Raw genomic sequence first — 19,564 nt, forward strand, 5'->3', positions numbered from 1 at the left:
CATGCGTCAATGCAGGAAATTTTGAGCAAATGTATTTAAAGCAAGCCCCATTCTTATCCAGAGCTTTTACATACTGCTTCATTAATCCCAACTTAATGTGTAGTGGAGGAAGTAACACTTTCTTAGGATCAACAAGCAGCTTGTTCTGGATGTTTTTCGCCCCGACTTCAAAGCTTTTCCTGGCAGGCCACAGTCTTCGTACCCAATGTTCGTTCCTTGCTCGACTGTCCCATAAACACAAAAAGCATGGATATTTCGTGAAACCTGCTTGTTGATCAAGTAACAGTGAAATGACCTTAAGATCTCCGCACACAAGCCAACTGTCATTTGCATACTTTATCTTTCGAAACCGTTCTTTCATTGTTTCGTAGCTTTCCTTCAAATGTACGGAGTGGCCAACAGGAATGAATGCTAACTTATTCATTATGCAGCAACACACACTTCAAAATCCTCTTCGAGCTATAAATAAAAAGCCTCCACTCTTCTGCATTATAAGTACATACCATAGCTTCAATTAGTCCCTTCACATCTGTACAATAGACCAGTTTTTCTTCCCTTTGAAAATATCTTAATAGATGCCTCTCTCTGTCGCGATACATGAAGGTTGTTCCAGACGCTAACATATTTCTTTCCTTAAGTCTACACAGGTCATGCATACTTTATGAGGTGCCCAGGATTTATCTTGGTCACCCAATTTAATTCCGAAATATGCACTATATGCTTTCCTTACAAAGTCAGTAATATTTGTCCTTTGTTTTGGGGTTAACAATGTTCGAATAACTGATTGAAATAATATTCATTATAATATTCCATGTGCTGCCATCTTGTGACCTCTTTACGGACTACGTTGTTTCATTGCTCTAAATATACATCCCTAATATTAGATAATTTTCTATTTTCCTCCGAAACCTGACGTGATAGAAAAAAACGGATTTCGGTTTTGGATTTAACACCCTCGAATTACTAAAGAACAACCATCACCCTCCAGTCAGCAAAATGGACGTAGACCAGTGTTATGTACCTGAAAAAATGTTTGGAACTTTAGTTCATTTACTTACTTTCTTCTTGTCTTCAATTCCATTTTCGTGGACAAATTCCTGACCTTCTGCTTCTTCGAATACATGTCCGTCCTTTTTGTTTGGTTCTACAGCAATCAGGTGATCCTGAATCATTAAAAAAAAAATAACCATAAAACAATAATAAGGATGTTCATTTACTAACCTCATCAGTTATTCTATTCAAGATTACTGGGTTCAATAGCTTAAATGAACCAGAAAGTTATAATTGTATATGAAGGAGTTTCATCTTTATTGTTACTTATGTTGCTTCTAGGTCTCGGAAGTTGATGACCTAAAAAATCTAAAAAAAAAAAGACCCATAGAATGACCTTAAAATTGTTTAAAAATGACCTAAAATGGTAAAAAAAAGACCTATATATAGGGTCGTGAAGTTTCAGTTTTATTTTTCCCTACATTTTGATGTTATTTTTCGCGGTTTAGGGAAAAATTCGTGTTATTAATTTAAAATAGATGTTATTTTTACATGCGTTTTTCCTGTTCCTTCTATGCTTAAAATTTTCACTTGCTTTAGTTCTGGAAAAGAGAGACAAATTTTAGTTTTAACGACAAAAAAAATAAGGCTTAGCATTGTGAGAAATGAACAAATTTCTTCCATTTTAAAAACTATTTAATCTCATCAGCCACTAAATATGAAATGTTTATTCAATGATAACACCCAAATCTTTGAACACAATCTACACACGTGAACCCTTCCGAAACACAACAGCTGCTTCTCCATGAAAAATTTCCCCTTCCTACGAAATTTCCCTTCTGCAAGATTCCCCCCCCCCCCCAAGCAAATTCTATTTCAGAACGAGGTTAAACACTGTCAGTCATGTTTGCGCCAAACTGCAATAAGTTATGCGCAGGCGCGGCTCGTGCATTATTTACCCGGGGGTTCACTGAAGTCATGTGACATATATTCAGTTTCCGCAAAATAGACTTCCTTCGCCTAACAAAAGGATGGGGGGAGGGCTTAAAAGATTTGTCCAGAATTTTTTTTTACCTGGGAGTAGGTATAAGGTTTTGTATTAGGGGTGTGCGAATAAATTTAGGGCTGAAACTACAATAAATTGTGCCTTTATGAAAAAAGTTGAGTTTTGTTGGAATGTCATGGACGTCCTCAAGTAGGGGCAAGTAATATAGAGTAAGGTGGGGCAAGACTCCGCAGTTTGAGTTCATAATTTTATATTCAAGCTATGAAACTACAGACACACATGAAAAATGCAATACACATTGCACTATCCTTTGCTGACTCACAGTAAATTTCCGAAAAGCTGAATGAACAATATTTCTGCATGAAACAATTACAAAACCGTGACCATGCAAATGCGTAGTCTTACCCGCACCGCGGGGTAAGACTGCGATCAAGTTCGGGTAAGAATGCGCACTTTCTACACAGAGTCACATTTGTATAAAAAGAAACACAAATCACCTTAAAAAGTTCTTCTATCATATGGGATACATTTCTCGTGGCATTCTCACAGTAGGCACAGTGAATCCCGTCCTGCACTTGGGTTTGGAATCGCTAACACAAATCACAAATAACGGTTCCTGTTTCATACGAGGTGCAATTTTCATACCACCACTCGTCACATGTGGAACACTGGATCCAATCCTCTACTGGAAGATCGCTGTACTTCTCATTACAACCTGGGCAATTGTACTCTTTCTTCTGGCGTTTTCTGCTTGCTACATCATCTTCAACAACGATGTTCCGTTTCTGTTTCCCCTGAACTTTCTTCTTACTCTTCTCAGACAACAAGGCTTCCAAGTTGACTTTGAATGGAGATCCAGTTAACACCTGAGACTGCCTTCCCTTTCGTCGGCTGTGCTGAATATGCTCTGCACGTGGAAGTGGTGATATCTGGTTAACGGAAATGTACCCGTATGATCCAGTATTGTTAACTCCACTTGTTGAAGGCTGCTCACCTGGAGTGCCAGCTGATGCATGAGCCACATTTGCCTGCTGTGGCACGTCATTGGTGGATGGTCCAGTATTGTTAACCCCACTTGTTGAAGGCTGCTCACCTGGAGTTGGAGCTGATACATTTGTCACAGTAGAGGGAAGAAACTCGTCCTCAGTGAAGATGTCTTGATTGAAAGGGCATAATCCAGTCACTTCAAAACCCTTCATGGCATTCCCAACTGTAGCTGCCTTCCCATATGCCTTTGTAAAAATGGATGCCACTTGGAAAACTGTGATTGGGCGACCCGGATGGTTACTCATCCACTTATCACACTCAGATGAATATAACGACTTCAGTGGACCAAAAAATGATCTATCTAATGGCTGGGCCTTGCAAGCCACACACTTCCACCTGCAAGCCACACACTTGCACCTGCAAGCCACACACTTGTGGGGTAAAACTGTGAACGTGCGCAGTCGTGCCCCGTGCTGCATTCCTGAACAAATCACGTGATGCTGCCCAGCCATTGCAGAAAGCAATGAAAACTAATACACAGGTGGACTCGGCATTAACACAGCTGCTTCTATCCATCAACATCGTAATATTGTGTACATTCACAGTGACGTAGTACTCAAAACACGTAGTACCAAAATAAATAGCAAACATCCTCAAAACCTTTTCACTTATCTCTCTCAGCACAACGAATCTCAAACGTATCTTCACCACTGTCCACAGCTAGCTACCATGTTGGACGAAGTAACGGTGGCGCAGTGGTGCCAACTGTGTGTGATTTTCACCTCGAAAAACCGGTGCGCAGTCTTACCCGCCGCGCAGTCTTACCCCACCTTACTCTATTTTTTCCCCAGGAGGAGCAAAAAACACTCCTTCAGTCTGAAGTTACTGCAACGCTTTTATAATAATTACCAAAAATTACTGTGACTGAAATTAAATTATATGCGTGTAATATATAATTTTTGGTTTACATTCGATTTCCATGGGGGGCGGCCCCCTTTTCCCCTTCCGGATGTCCATACCGACTAATCAGAACTGGTCCTACATTTATTAAAGGGAAATGGCAACTAATGGCATGTGCATTATAGAAATCAAACCTGAGACCCTTTTCATTGATACGCGACAGCTTTGTTCAAATTTGGGGCTGGTCGACCAGCACACGCTTTTTTTCAGTGGACAAGGAAGTTTGTTTAAGTTAATTATGTGCACTTCTATCGGTCATTTCTTACCTGCGCGGACAACAACGCCTACACTGCATGAAATGACATAACCTAGGTAAAGTCCATCCCTCGCTTCACTCGCAGCATCACTTAATACTTTCCAACAAGTATCCATGCACTTCAAAAACTAACAAACTTGAGACGATTGACACCGAGCGACAGCGAGTCACGTCTTCGCGCCATTCTTTCTCTTTCGCGAACCCGAAGTGTTTCCACCTTTAAGGAAAAACATCTGAATGCATGCACGAGCTATTTTGGTAATGTATCTCCTTTATTTTAATTCATCGCATCTAATTCCAGCATTTATTTGTTTCCACGCATCCATCTCTGCCACAATCTTGCATTTATTCCAAGAAGTTCGGTGCAAAAATGATACAAAGAGAATATTGAATATGTAATGTGTGCGCTTCAAACTTGAACCGCACACAGCAACACTGGAAGGGAGGAAGCAGCGAGATCGGAGCCTTGTCCCGCGCCTTCTGCGAGAGAACGAACTGCGCATGACCGTTGGGTGGAGACATAGGTTCTGCAATCTCATCTTCCATGTATTTTGTCCTATACCCTCCTCGAGCTTCTGCTCCCGCACGAAGCTTTCACAATGGCAAGAGCTGTCCTGTGGGGGTTCAACTGAGGGTCTGTATCAGGGCGGCCGATTCGCGGTTTCTTCTTCTCAGCAAAAGAGTTCGCCGTATTACGGGCACAAATACATGACTTATTGTGTAGAATTTTTAGCGAAATAATGTGGAAATGTAAAGACATTGTTTATTGTTCATTCTCAAGGTGATTATCGTATATTACTGGGGGTTCACTGATCCTGTGCGCTATAGGGCCAACCGCGCCTGGTTATGCGTGACAATCTCTTTTCAATCGAACTATCACCAGCTAGACTTCAAATGACAGAACTACCTAATAGCGCTTCAGGTAGTTGTTTTTGAACAGAAGAAGTGTTATCCCGAGTTTATATTGCATATTTCGCGGTGTTTTTGGCGTTAAAGTGTGACATTCGGTGTTATTCTGAAAAATGGCATAATTCACGTTATTTCGCGATTCCGAAACACCGAAAACTTTCCTCCTTAATCTACCCAAATACATTTTAAATACTTTATTTTGCTTTCCTCGACTTTTTGGTGTTATCGTTAAAACGAAAACTTCACGTCCCTACTTGAAAATATTTTTTGCTCTTAAAATGAAAGCTTGATTTTTCATAAATGACAGGAGGGTGGTTGAATAATTAGATAAAACCCGTTGTTTGGTGGTTTCAAAGGGAATAAGGAATTGAAGAGCTAATGTAGCTTTCTTTATTTTCACTACAAGGTTTTTCTGTGTGAGTCATTCACATCGTTTCAAACTGTTGCTGGTCAGCATCTGAAAATACAGTTGTGTTTCGCGTTCACTGGCGTACGCAGAGGAGGGGCTGAAGGGGCTACAGACCCCCCGAAATTTGCAGAAAATAAAAAAAAAATTAAAGGAATAAAGAAGTCGGGAAAACCCAAAGTGGTAAGTGTAACCCCTCTTTAAAATAACCCCCTTAACCATTTTTGTCTTTGAATAAATTGATTTCTTGTCTATGTTAAGCTGTATCTACAGATGGAGAATAAACATGGTAACGATTCATCCAACCCGAGAACAACTCGATTTTGACTACTTACAAAATTCAGTGCGGGCACCCATGGAAGCACAGCGTTCCGAAACTCTTCACGAAATACCTAATTCTTACACAAACAGTTGACCTTGAGACTTGGTGCAAGAATAATATTTTTAGCGTGGAGGTTCCGAGAGAAATGCTTATTGTATTTCCATTGTGTTGAGTATGGAAAGTTGTTACTTGTCAACCAGCGTAATTGATGTGGCGTTAGAAAAATAAACGTCATTGTTCCTTCTCATTACATCGCGAGCAGTTAAGCTTTGTTGGATCGAGAAATAAAAGACTCGCTGCAACTATCCTTTTGACTATATTTTCAAGAACATGTGCACAACACACTAAAAAAAACATGACAATCTTCATACTTTTTGCCCGGGGTAGTAAAAAATATAACACAGCATAGAACAAACAAAATTACTGCACACGCTATTGCCCAGAATACATAGTAAACAATATTGCCAGGTGCCAACTCACATGATATCTAACAAGCTTAACGCCCGCTGAGACGCGGAGAAACGCGGCAACAGACGTGTTTCCGGCGTCTCAGTGGGCGATAACATTTAACATAAACTGCAGACTCCTGGCACGGAAATTCCTCGCTTCGGTTCCGCGCGTTTCCTGTAGTGGTCGTGACACCATTTGATTTCAATAGAAGCAGACAACAGAAGTTGTGTTATATTACCTATTGTAATAGAATGATGTGTGTCTGATTTTCTACAGGGATAGCAATATATAAACAGTAGTTCACGTTCGACTGATTGATTTATATTTCGTAGATTTTCTTCTACTTTTGGCAAATCACGAACATAAGATGAAATTTGATGAGAGGGTGACCAGGAACACACATGAACTGGGCTAAACACGTATCCCAAAGAGGATTATACTGGCTGTGGAGCGTAGGGTGAAATTTGTGTGTCTTCACATAGATTTAACTAATTAAAAAAACCTTCACGAAATAACACTCTTTTCACCACCTTGTCCTAACACATGACGACATACAGATGTCGCTACTCAATTACTAGTACAGAAGAGATTACCTGTAAAGCAAGCTTGTTCCTGAAACTCCAGAATAATCTTGGTTTACCATATTTGAGTTTTTGTTTTAAGCCCGCTTTATGTACATATAGGCTAATCGGGAATGGACCTACAGTTAAACGTGGGATCCGAACCACTGTGTGCCTACATCGGGTATCGAACCCGGGACCCCTTGATTACAATGTGACGTTAACCAGATCTGGCTCTAACGTCTCATACCGTCTATTATCCGACCGGCTTCAGTTGTAGTTCAATCCAGCCTTGGCTTTGCAATCTAGCTCTAGTTGCTTCCAAGAAACAGGATCCCCATTTTAGGCGGGATTTAGTTCTTTTCTGACAATCCAATGTGACAACACTTGCCCGTACCGGCAGGCCTGACCGGTAACTGGGCCCCTAAACAGGCATATGAATAACCCCGTAGCACACTTTGCCCCCAAAGTACAGCGCCTTGAATAACGTAGTGTGGAAAACGACCCAAGAAACTGGTTCCCCGAGACGATGACAAGTAGATGGCAGTGCGATCGACCCAGGTGCTAATTTTGTTATGAAAGTAATGCGGCTTAGTTAGTTTTTGGAATATATTGTGTAGATTTGTTTCTCTAGAAAGGCGGTAAGCGAATTGATGGAAACAGTTATATTTGTGGAGTGATTTGCAGTCACGAAATGGCATTAATTTGGAATGAAAAGTAAAATAAAATGAATAAATAAATAGCATGCGTAACACAAGAAGAAACATCGCAATGTGATTTCGGACGTCAGGTCTTGGACTGTGTATTAAAGATTATTTTTCTATGTTATTAGAATATAAATAGTATCCTGAGAGATATTTCATACCGAGGCGACAAACCACAAATGTCGCTTGAAAGCGAGCAGTCGGAAATCAATGCAGCCTTTCGAACCGTAGGGACACAAGCTCTGACTGCAACGTTTCCTCAAGGAGATTTTACACCAAAGCGACACGCGACAAACGATACGAGGATTTCACACCAAAGCGACACCGGTCCTTCGGTCCAAGGCAACTTTCACACCGAAGCGACACATGTTGCTAGGAAACGAGACAATCAAGAGCAACATTTCACATCGTAGCGGCATGACGGGAAGCACAGGCCAGCGTTCGGTTGGTGAAATCCTCAAGCGATAAGTGTCGCGTGCCACTTGTCGCTTTGGTGCGCAATCTCACTAAAGCAAGACACTCATTGCATCGCGTATGCGCGAACAACAAACCACGGCAACAGGTTGCAAGCTATTGAGGAAATAGCCCAGTTTGAGCGACGCAGAAGCGACAAAGCGACAAGTGTTGCTTATCGTGTCGCCTAGATCTGTAGTTGTAATGTGCGATTTATCGTGTCGCCTATCTGTTGTTCGCAAGCAACGTAGCACGCGAATACGCCATATGAACGTGTCGTTTGCTGTTTGGATCCTCATGTGCAATGAATGCTATTTTACAGTGTGGAAGTGTGTGTCACTAGTGTGATAGTGTGAACATCCCGTGTCGCTTGTCCCATTGGTTTGAAAGTTGCCTTACAATCATGTCGATGGCACTAAGAAAGTTTTGTGGGGTTCCTTCCTCTTGTCGTTTCATGCAATTATCATTATCATCATCGCCGCGATTAGTTTAAAGCGGAAGAAAAGAGACAGTAAATATCCAAAATACAAATGCTTCAGTGTGTATATCTTTAAAAGAAATGATGATGATAATAATAACGAACCTAATTCATACACAAAAATTTAGTTGCCAAGAGCATTCCACGCGTATTTTTTCTCCCGTATTATGAACGAAATTATGACCATAACAGGACGTGGTCGACTGTCTAGAATGTTCGTTAACATCTTCTCGATCACTGTACCAAATATCATAGCAATTATCACATTCATAGAAATGCTTCATGTAAAAGAATCAGACGTTGCAACGAAAACTCCATTTACTTCCATTATAAGCAGTCGAACACCAAGCACCGGGGTCAACACCAGCGCCTCTAGCGGATCATTTTCGAGTGGAACCATCCAGAGAGCGCAGAAGCATGCCGTTTTCCACACTACGTTATTCTAGGCGCTGTACCCAAAGTCTTCCCCTGCTCTCCCCTTGCATTGGCGCCCTCTCCTCTTGTTACCTCTTCAGGGTAGGGAAACCGGCCTCCCTCTTCGCTTCTGTCGGCTGCAGAAAAAATGTCCTCTGCAATATCTACTCGACGGCAACTCTATTGGTCAACGTATTTAACAATGTTGTTATTTTATTGAAACAACTTTTTAATTCTTCACATTTTGCGGTTACCTCTTAGTTGAAACCATCAATAAAAGAGGAAAAGGAAAACAGGGGAACCGAAATTCCGCGGATTTGACACCCTGGTTTATTTTAAAGGCACCAGGGCATTTAGCGCCTTCCCCTGCATATTGATTGATTGATTTGCTTTATTTTACTTCGCTTTTTGTGCCACTTTTGGCTAATTTGCGAAGATCGGGATGAGTGATGATATGAAATTGATTATGAAAAACTAAATATGCTGACCAAGGCAGTAATTTATTTTATTAAAAACATAAACTAAAAACGTAACGTTTCAACCTTCTAGCAAGGTCTTCATCAGACTCTGTATCAAGTACAAACTTTTGTACTTGATACAGAGTCTGATGAAGACCTTGCTAGAAGGTTGAAACGTTACGTTTTTAGTTTATGTTTTTAATAAAATAAATTACTGCCTTGGTCAGCATATTTAGTTTTTCATAATCATGGAAACAAGGCTTAATGGTGTTATAAATGAAATTGATGAATAGACAATCACAAACATCCATGCCCAGGTTGGGATTCGAACCCGGGACCCCTGGCGTCGTAGCGCGATGTGCTAATCACTCCGTCACGGGGGCCGGCCTACCCCTGAATGTATGCGGTTGGAGCTTTGGGCGTTTTCAGGGGTTGCCCCCTTTTCTATCTCCACAGTGGTCTATCTCTCTGTCGTCACCGCAGTCCCACTGCCATGGAAATCAATGTTGATTTCTTCCTTCCTGTATAGTTAGCTCATGAATACTCATAACCCCTATACGGCGCACGCTTTTAGAAGGAACATGAGTTCGGCCAATACCCAGCCAGTGCTACTGCGCTGTTGCCAAACTAACTGCTAGCGCAAGGGAAGGACAGAAAATTAGCGATGTGTCCATTATTTTTGATAATGCATGCACGGTATATATGAGTACAGTGAAATAATATAGTGAATGTTTCTACACAAGATTATAATATCATATCACTGTAGCATATACGAGAAACCCATACCTGAAAGAAGCTTGAAGGTATTTATTTATTCATCACCGCTCTCGTCGTATTCCTCGGTCTTCGTATGGACGTCCGCAGGATTTTTCCAGGGAGGGGCAAGGAAGGTGTTTTTTTGCAGGAGGGGGCAAACAAGGTATATTTTCCTCCATAATAGTGTTGTTCCCTCAAAAACATTGCTTACATTTGAATATCATATTCATGCAATAATTAACACATATTATTGTGGCTGTAATGAAATGATATGTGAAAAATATATAATTTTTGGTTGACTTTCATTTTTCAGGGGGACCACGGCCCCCCCTTGTCCCCCCCTCCCGGACGCCCATGGGTCTCCGTGTCACTGATTTCACTCATTTCCGAGTCACTCTCCTGGAGGTTAATGTTTAGGTTTTGCACCCTTGGTGCCTGTACTACTGGCGCTAAGTTTTGAGAGTGACATTTATTTAAAATAAAAAGAACACACGGAACACACACTATCGCACGAAAGGGATGTATTTAATATTTTAATAAACTGTTCTTTGTGGCACACGAGTGAACGAACGATAAGCGAATAATTTTACACCGCCCTTGCTACGAAAACGCTGAACTCAAACAGACCCAGGCTTTCAATGTTCGAGAACGCCCAGAACAATGAAGGGTCATTGTTTATATCGAGGCGAATTTAACACCCACAGTTTTCCCTAGACACAACTCAGCTACGTCAACACGGTGGCAACGAAAAAAAAACAGGCTGAAGGAAATGAAAGGTGTTTCCCCTGTTTCTTCAAGGAACGATAACTCCGGCTGTAGGCGACGGAAATTCATGGGATTTGGACAGTCAGGTTCAAAATGTCTTTCCCCATCTTATGATGAACCTTAAAGTGACGAGTTTTATAAAAACTTCTTGCGCGCAAGAAAACTACAGAACACGGCTTTTAACTTCCGCGCCGCAGTCTCCTAACTGTACAATGTTGCACTCCTGCCATTGGTTGATCGCCACGCACACCCTCTGCGTGGCCCCACCCGATACCGCTTCTAAAAGCGTGCGTCGTATAGAACAATCAAATCAATATAAGATCATAAAACCTCACTATACTTTAGGAACAGAAAGGTGAAGAAAATTGAATAAGTTACAATGGAGAATGTAATTTCCTGAGGAAAGTGTGATTAAGCTAACAGATTACTGTGTTTGGAACAAGAACATAAACATGAAATCAGTATTCGGCAGTAGCCGTGGGCAGGTCCTCTGATTAGGGGGTCAAAAACTTTGATGAAATTTCAATCAGAGAATGAAAAACTTTGTTCCATCACACCGTTTATTTTATTGATTGGCATGGAAGAGGGACGTATATAGAGTTTGTCCAGACACGCGGAAAACCACTGTATTAGAAGAACTCAAAATTCCGTGGCACCAACCTTCTCTGGCCTCCTTTATTTCCCCTGTATCTGGTTCAGAGAGCAGTTTACATATAATCATGGTTTCGCACAGCAAATTCAAAAGAACTACACATACAAAATTTATTCATTTCCAACGTACGAGCATTGTAATCTGAAGACATAACACAACTAACAAATAAAGTATGTAAGAATGTTAATAACAAGAAATCTGCTAGAGAATGAAGTTGGATAGTTCAACTACATGGGAAACAGGGACGTATCTGGAAATGTATTTCTGGAGGGTCTGAACCAAGTGTCCCAGAATTAATAATAATAATAATAATAGTAATAATAATAATAATGTTTAAATTAAATCAATTAAATTATAAATAAATTAAATATTAATTAAAATATGTAAATTTATTCATTTTTATTATTACATGAATACTTAAGAAGATGGTATAAGAATATAAATATAACCACATATTTATTATCTAGCTTGTGTGTACTTAAGATAGCCAAATTTATATAAAAACAAGGAAATTAATATCATATAGATAAAGAATTGAATATTTATTGAATAATAGAAAAGGATGTCCTTATTAATATTTTATGCATATTGTCATAAGTAGTGATGTGCATAAATCTTCTTTGGTACTGTCCTTCAAAGCAGTATGATCCCACATAGGAAATAAATATTTATAGTACAACAAATGCTGAAAAGTACATTTTCAATATTTTATTTAGTACTTGGTAAGTCTTTCGGGTGGAGGGGGTGGGTCCGGACTCCCTAAATACGTCCTTCATGGAAAATAATGCACCTTCTTCCCCCTTCGTAGCTGCTTTGAACTTTCGTCGGCTTCAAAATACTTTTTTTACGGGTATAATATTTTTTTAAATAAGGGTGATAAGATTCCTCTACACAAACTTTCTACGTGAGAGTATTTGGGGGAGAACTGTCCCTCTTGCCCCCCCTCCCCCTTCCCCGTGCGCACGTCTATGTTCGGCACTTTTGGCTAGAAATTGCTTAAAGAAGCAGCTCGTGCACGTTGGTCAGCAAGGAATGCTGACCAACTCTTAGAATATACACATATAATATGCAGATATCGTTTGACATTCTATTCGTGTATTTCTTATTTCTGAAAACTAGAAAAATTCTAATCTAATGAATATTATGTCCCTCTCCATCCGCATGGACGTCCGGAAAGGGGGCAAGGGCGGCCACGACACCCCCTGTAAATGAATGTTCACCTAAAAAGTATATATATTTAATTTCATTCACAGTAATTTATGTTAATTATTATAAGGGCGTTCAAATAACATGAAAATTTCAGACTGAAGCAGTGTGTTTTAAGGGGACATCACTATCCATGGGCGTCCGGAAGGGGGGCAAGGGGGGCCGTGGCCCCCCTGGGAAATGAAAGTCAACCAAAAATTATGTATTTCACACATATAATTTCATTTTAGCCACAATAATATGAGTGAATTATTGCATGAACACCATAAATTCAAATTTAAACAATATTTTTTTAGGGAACAACACTATTGTTGGAGAAAATGTGCCTTGTTTGCCCCCCCCTCTGGAAAAAATCCTTCCTTGCCCCACCCTGGAAAAAATCCTGCGGACGTCCATGTCACTATCATGGAGGAAAAATATGATTCCTTTGTCCCGCCCATGGGAAAAATTAAAATTGCTTGCTCCTCCCCGGAAAAAATCCTGCGGACGCCCATGCTTCCGGACATCCATGACAATCGGGAAATAGAATATGGGCGGCCACCTTCTCTCTTTTTTTGCTCTTTGTAAAGCACCCTCCTGCCCACCACCCCTGCTCTAAAGAAGGAAAAAGAAACATTTCAACCTAATTTTCTTCTTCCAGAAGAAGGAGGAAGTGATGAACACACACACACGCCTGCACATTAAATACAACAATATGTTGCAGCTGCACTTGATTAGAGGCTATAGAATTTACATTCAAGATCCTAGCACTTCTTATGGGTTCCCAAGGGCGTCCACCGCAGGGGAGGGTGGGCACTTTCCCTCCCTGAGATATCTGGAAAGGCTTCACATAATTCAAATTTTGAAATCGTAGCGTGAAAACATGGATGTGAAGTGCCGTGAAAAACAGCAGATTAAGTGCCTAAGAAAATTATCCTGGTGCTGGGAATGCTCTTAACTTTAAGCACTGCTGGTCCCCCCCTGATAAAAAATCCTGCGGAGGGGACATTGTGTAGAACGCCTAGAAAACCAATCTGCAAAAGTTCTAAAAGCATCACACTCATATTTCTTAAGCGCACACTTTCGCTTTTAAAAGATCCAAGCCACCGTGTGGTGGACACCCTCTCACCCCCATGCTGGCGAGTTGCGATCGAACTTTTATTGCACACATGACTGGCAAAATAACCATCACGCAGGCGCACATGTAACTAACTACCTTCTTCACACGAACACTACATATGGATTCTAACATCACAACCAGCAGTCAAATGGGAAGTCGTGGGTTCCCATATTATCGATCACAGTCCATCTTTCACTCAGTGACCTACATAGCGGTAGAAATGAACCTGTAAGGCTCGAACCCACTCAATAATTTGCCTCTTATTATATTTTAGAAATAAAAGTCCCCGCGCAGGCACGTATCCAGGAATTTCTTTCGGGGGGGGGGGGCTGACCATCATCGTTTTAAGGGGTACAGATAGAACCTCACAATTGTATGTTTAAGGCCAGTGGTGGCCATTGGGTTTCAAAACGGGAAAGGGGGGGGTGCAAGGAAAGTTTACTTTCTCTTGGTAGACAAGGCCTAGGACTACGAGGCAAAAAAATGGGTAACAACTATCCCCTAAATCGATGCCACTGTTTAAGGCTGCCATTTTAATCAGGACGTGAAATTGGAACGTTTTTTACCACTCGACTCCCCTGTTTCCATGCATTAACATTGTGTGCCGGAACCAGAGTATGTGTGTTTGTCCATTTCTTCTCATCAGGGGGCATCAAAATATTTATGGTGTCTTGAGTGGTTTTACGAAGCTGTTACACATGCACGGGATGGACAATCCACTCGACAATGCGAGATTCAAGCTGTGGGCTGCGAACAGGATGCAGAGAGTTCTCGAATATTTCTCTCTGATTCGAGCCTGAACACCACTAATATGTCTTGTCCTCCCATGTTTGGAGCTCTTATAAGAGTCGAAACCCACCAAACTGTTCATGTTTACATCTAATGTTTCGTCTCCCAATATGATCAAATGCTTACTCATTTATTTCTAGTGAAGTGCCCAAGGGAGGATTGGTGGGTTATAACCCCATTTGATCCAGTATTCCTTAAAAAAAGAACGCCAAAGACAGGAAAAGATGGCAAAATGAGGACTGACTACCAAAAATACGTAGTATTAGTAAACCCGTCTCCCATCCGATAATCCTGGGTACGCCACTCTTTTATCTCGGATACATTTTTTAAAATTAACTCACCAGAAGTTTTTATCATTTCGTATGTATTGAAGACATAAGTAAGATGCGTTCTTTCTGCAGGTTTGGATATTATCCTTTAGGGTGCTGTCGCCTGCCTTCGGACCTAACCTTAATAAAGTCATAATTTTCCATCCTTGTGATTTGCATCTTCAAGTCTTAGGAAGATTTCTGCTCAGGCGACACGGTGTGAAATCTCCCTTAGTAGGCCACTGTCATCGTCATCTCGAAGCGGCAGCTCGTGTTGACTACAGAAGTAAAATGTCTCCTCAACCGGTGGTAATGCCCCTCAGTTTTCTTCTATCTCCTATATTTTCTGCGCTTGTTAATTAAACCGGCAACATCTTACGAATTGACATATGATACTATGTATACATTTTAGCGCAAAATCAGTCGAAATCAAGGGTGGCTCTGTGGCTCAGTTGGTTGAGCAATAGCATGGTATGCCAGAGCCCTGATTCGGGTCCTGGTAGAGCCTGCAATTTCCGCTAAAATAACTACATATGCAACATCTTCTTGCTTTCTCTTCTCGACATTCATAAAATTTTCGGATGTTTCTTCATGGTAGTTGTGAGTGCGAACCCAGTAGGCTTAAACAGAAGTATTTTTTTTATGCCATGAAGTTCTCGGACTGCATACATGAAATTTTGTTTGTGCACAACTTTCAAACTTTCAAAACTTTGATTTTCAGTTGATCTGTGAAGCTTATTTCTTTTTAATAAACCGCTGAAATATTCACTTTAGAAAGAGAGAGACCTTCGATCTCTTCGACCTTCGACCTGAACTAGCACTACACTGACTGATCACTAATCGACTGTATGAATTGTCATACTCTGAAGTCTTATTAACCGATTTTGTTGTACGTATCAACCGGTAAATTGAAGCCGCATATTTATATCCTCATTATATTCTAGAACGTTCCGCAGATAAAACGATTCGTTAATTTGCCAATAGTTCGACTCCTTCTCTTATTCAAGAACGTTCCTTCCCGCGCTTTCCAGAGATTAAAAATTTCAACGAATCGTCCTACTTGTGGCGCTACCTTTGTTGTGCAGCTTCCAAAAATGGTTTGCTGTGACAACACCGAAAGAGCAAGGAAAGTTTCTGTGCAATATTATCAACAAAAGGGTTATCGAACATTCTCCGTCTTGTCTTTATAATTATGTATCTCCTTAAATTATCGTCACATTATTCAAGAAGACAAAGACATAATTTTATGTAGTGTAAACTGAAAATGTCCTGTTTGTGTGTGTATGGGGGGGGGGGGGCGCTCAAGCCCCCTGATCCCAACCTTGGATACATGCTCTTGACAATAACAGGGTTATAGAACATTCTCCGTCTTGTCTTTATAATTATGTATCTCCTTAAATTATAGTCACATTATTCAAGAAGACAAAAACAATTTTATGTAGAGTAAACTGAACAATTTCCTGGAGCGGGCTCAAGCCCCTGACCTCCACCTTGGATACATGCTATTAACAATAACAAGGTTATAGAACATTCTCCGTCTTGCCTCGATAATTATTTATCTCCTTAAATTATCGTCACATTATTCAAGAAGCCAATAGCCTAATTTTATCTAGTGTAAACTGACAAATTTACAGGGAGAGGGGAGGGGGCTCGAGCCCCCTGATCCCCATCTTGAATATGTTCTATTATCAATAACAGGGTTACAGAACATTCTCCATCTTTCCTCGATAATTATTTCTCTCCTTAAATTATCCTCACATTATTTTATTTCACACCACAAGAAACCAAAAACCTCATTTTATCTAGTGTAAACGAAAACTTTGGGGGGGAGGGGGGCTCGAGCCAAGTAAACCACCTTGGATACGTGCCTGTCCCCGCACTTAAGAAAACAAAACGTTTCATCATTATACTTTCATGGGAGATTCTCACAACTTATTTACTAGCCGAGTGTTATCAAAATATTTCATAAAAATTCATTGCATCTACAATATAGTACTTTTTTCATTGTCGTATATTGCTTGCACTTCCCGTGGTCACATAGTTATTAGGATAAGGGCTTAGCAAGGAATCGACAGGCACTAACTCTCTCAAAATAGGCACAAAAAACACCGAAACATACAAAATAAACCCTAAAAGTGATAAACATCGATATAATTTTATCATTTCCGGATTAAGCACTGAAAAAGCAGTTACATTCGAAATAGGCATTTACGACTAAAATAGGCCAAAACAACCACTATAAAATTGATGGCCTGAAACGGTTTTTAAACGTAAAGTTAAATTTTTTGGGCATGGAACAAGAAAAGGCATTTGGGAGAAAATCCTCTACATACTTATGACTAGGGTAGCGGAAGTTGATGATGACCTATAGAATGTCTTAAAAAATGGGGAAAAAAATGACGTAAAAATGCAAAAAATTACCATTAAATGTGTGAGTTTCAGGTTAAAAATTGAAATGAAAAGGAAATTAAACAAAATGCAATCTTGCTTTTAAAAAAAAAAGAACCAAATGATACGACATGCACATTCAATTAAAATATGCAACGAGGATTTCCAATGGAAGCGACCGAATAATTTTAAAGCAATTTAAATGAAAAGTCGTATACACTGAATGAATTGGTGTAAAATGCATTAATTTCCCGCATCTTTGCCTGGTGATGTAGTGTGGTGTATTTCTGTGGCACTGTAAGGAAAATAAATTATCACGATCCACGTAAGATAATTTTTGTTTGTTCGTAAATTCCAATCCTGCGAGATATATATAGGCCTATGTTCACCTTTGTGAAAAGACTCAAGAATATTACCAAAATGAAAGAAGTGACAAAATATGATGAAACAATACACCGAATATTGCGAAAAATGTCGGAAAAATGCCGAAAATCTGGGAACATGACTTAAACCTGAAAATTGGCAAAAATGCAAAAAAAATACACTTTAAAATTACCTTTTTTGGTTTCTAGACGAAGTGTAATATTGGGTATATTTAATGGGTATCGTGTCAGAGATGTCAGAAAAATGATGACATTTCATCAACTTCCGCTCCCTACTTATGACATATTTTATAAAATTATGAAATGAAACGTCCGGGTTCAGCCCACCCAATATTTCTAAAAAAATTGGCGCTACTGGACTTATTACAAGTAAACAACACGAAAACACACGTACATACCTTGCAGTTATTTGTATATGAGCATGTAGACACGGGGCTGTATTTAGGTGAAGTATGCATCTTCGAATACAACGCTTGCGCTCCACATCGACGAATAAGCAACGTCGTGCAATCGATGGCAAGATACTTAGCTGCTAACTGGTCATTGCATGGCAGCGAGAAGAAAACGGTACTTCCCCGAAATGGCAAAGCATGAACGAACTAAGCCATTAACTTTAATATGACGTTATTGGTAGTAGATGCATTTATGGTTCTTATTGCGTTACACTGACATAATTAGGATCTATTGCAGTATAATTTACGTTCCGATGAACGTGACGCTCGTCATGCAGGAATGTTTGTAAATTAATTACGAGCAGGGGCGGCGCCAGAAATTTTTCATCGGGTGGGCAGAAGCTGATTAGGGTGGGCAGGTATAAATATAAGGTTATATACAGTGGCGCAGGAACGTTTTTCATTTGGGGGGGTACAAAATTCAGCATCTCATATATATAAACACACATACTATTGCACCTAGAAATACATTTCGGGGGGTCCAACCAAGTGTTGCAATAATAATAATAATAATAATAATTATATTGAATTAAATTAAAATATAAATTAAATATGTAAGTTAATTAATATTGTATTGTTGTTATTACGTGAATAGGTAAAATATAGTAAAAGAATAGAGATGTAACAGCATCTAGCTTCCATGTAGTGAAGATCGCCAAGATTTGCATAAAAACAACTGCCCTGGCAAGGAATTTAATGTCAAATAGAAAAATAATTGAATATTTATTGAATAACAAACAAAAGTTAGATCCAATTAACGAAAAGTAAAGTTTCTGATTAATATTTTCTGAATGTTATCATTAGTTGTGTGCATAAATCTTTGGAACCTTTCAAAGCCGTATGTGCTAGATTCCTTGCCTTCCAATAAGTTCAGTGCAAATAACCATCGATTATATAACAAATGCTAAACAATTATATTTTGATCATTTACCATTACTACTTGGTAAGTCTTTCGGGGAAGTGTCCGAACCCCTCCTAAATACGTCCTAGATACTTAGGTATAATGTGAAGGCATGGGAAATATTCTATTTTAGAACAGCACACATGAATGTCCTGTTATTTAATGAAAAATTTGGATAACTATTTTTTCTTTGTTTTTCTTAGAATTTATATTTTTTTAAACAGATTTAAAAACCAGATAACAATTATGAAACATATATAGCTCTGGACTTCGTTCTGGGCTAATTTGAATTTAACGGAGAAAATCAGGAGTTTGAAATGTGAAAATTGCGAACGATACATCTATTCATTTTAATGCAGGTTGAGATTAAAGGGGGTGAGGAGGATCTTGAGCATCCCCAACCAGGAATAATCATCTCCCACTGTAGAAACCACATTATTGAATATATCATACTTATAGAGTTCTACTTCAGTTCATTCTAATTTTAAATTCCCATAGCTACGCATAAAAAT

The 19,564-nt window shown here is 39.7% G+C and overlaps 1 protein-coding gene across 4 annotated transcripts in view; it reads right to left on the reverse strand.

Annotated features, from left to right (window-relative positions):
* Positions 1 to 19,564, reverse strand: part of LOC145998703 (putative transporter YutK) — a 176,988-nt gene that overhangs the window by 84,671 nt on the left and 72,753 nt on the right. For 3 of the 4 annotated variants that reach the window (XM_083135187.1, XM_083135189.1, XM_083135188.1), the window contains one exon: positions 1,059 to 1,163. In XM_083135187.1, coding sequence (XP_082991313.1) covers positions 1,059 to 1,163 — 105 coding nt within the window. Of the gene's footprint in view, positions 1 to 1,058; positions 1,164 to 18,097; positions 18,199 to 19,564 lie in introns of those variants that run through there. The other variant, XM_083135190.1, reaches the window with a different exon arrangement.

The sequence above is a fragment of the Lepisma saccharinum genome, chromosome 14 (genome assembly GCF_977018435.1).
Source record: "Lepisma saccharinum chromosome 14, izLepSacc3.1, whole genome shotgun sequence".
Lineage (NCBI taxonomy): Eukaryota > Metazoa > Arthropoda > Insecta > Zygentoma > Lepismatidae > Lepisma > Lepisma saccharinum.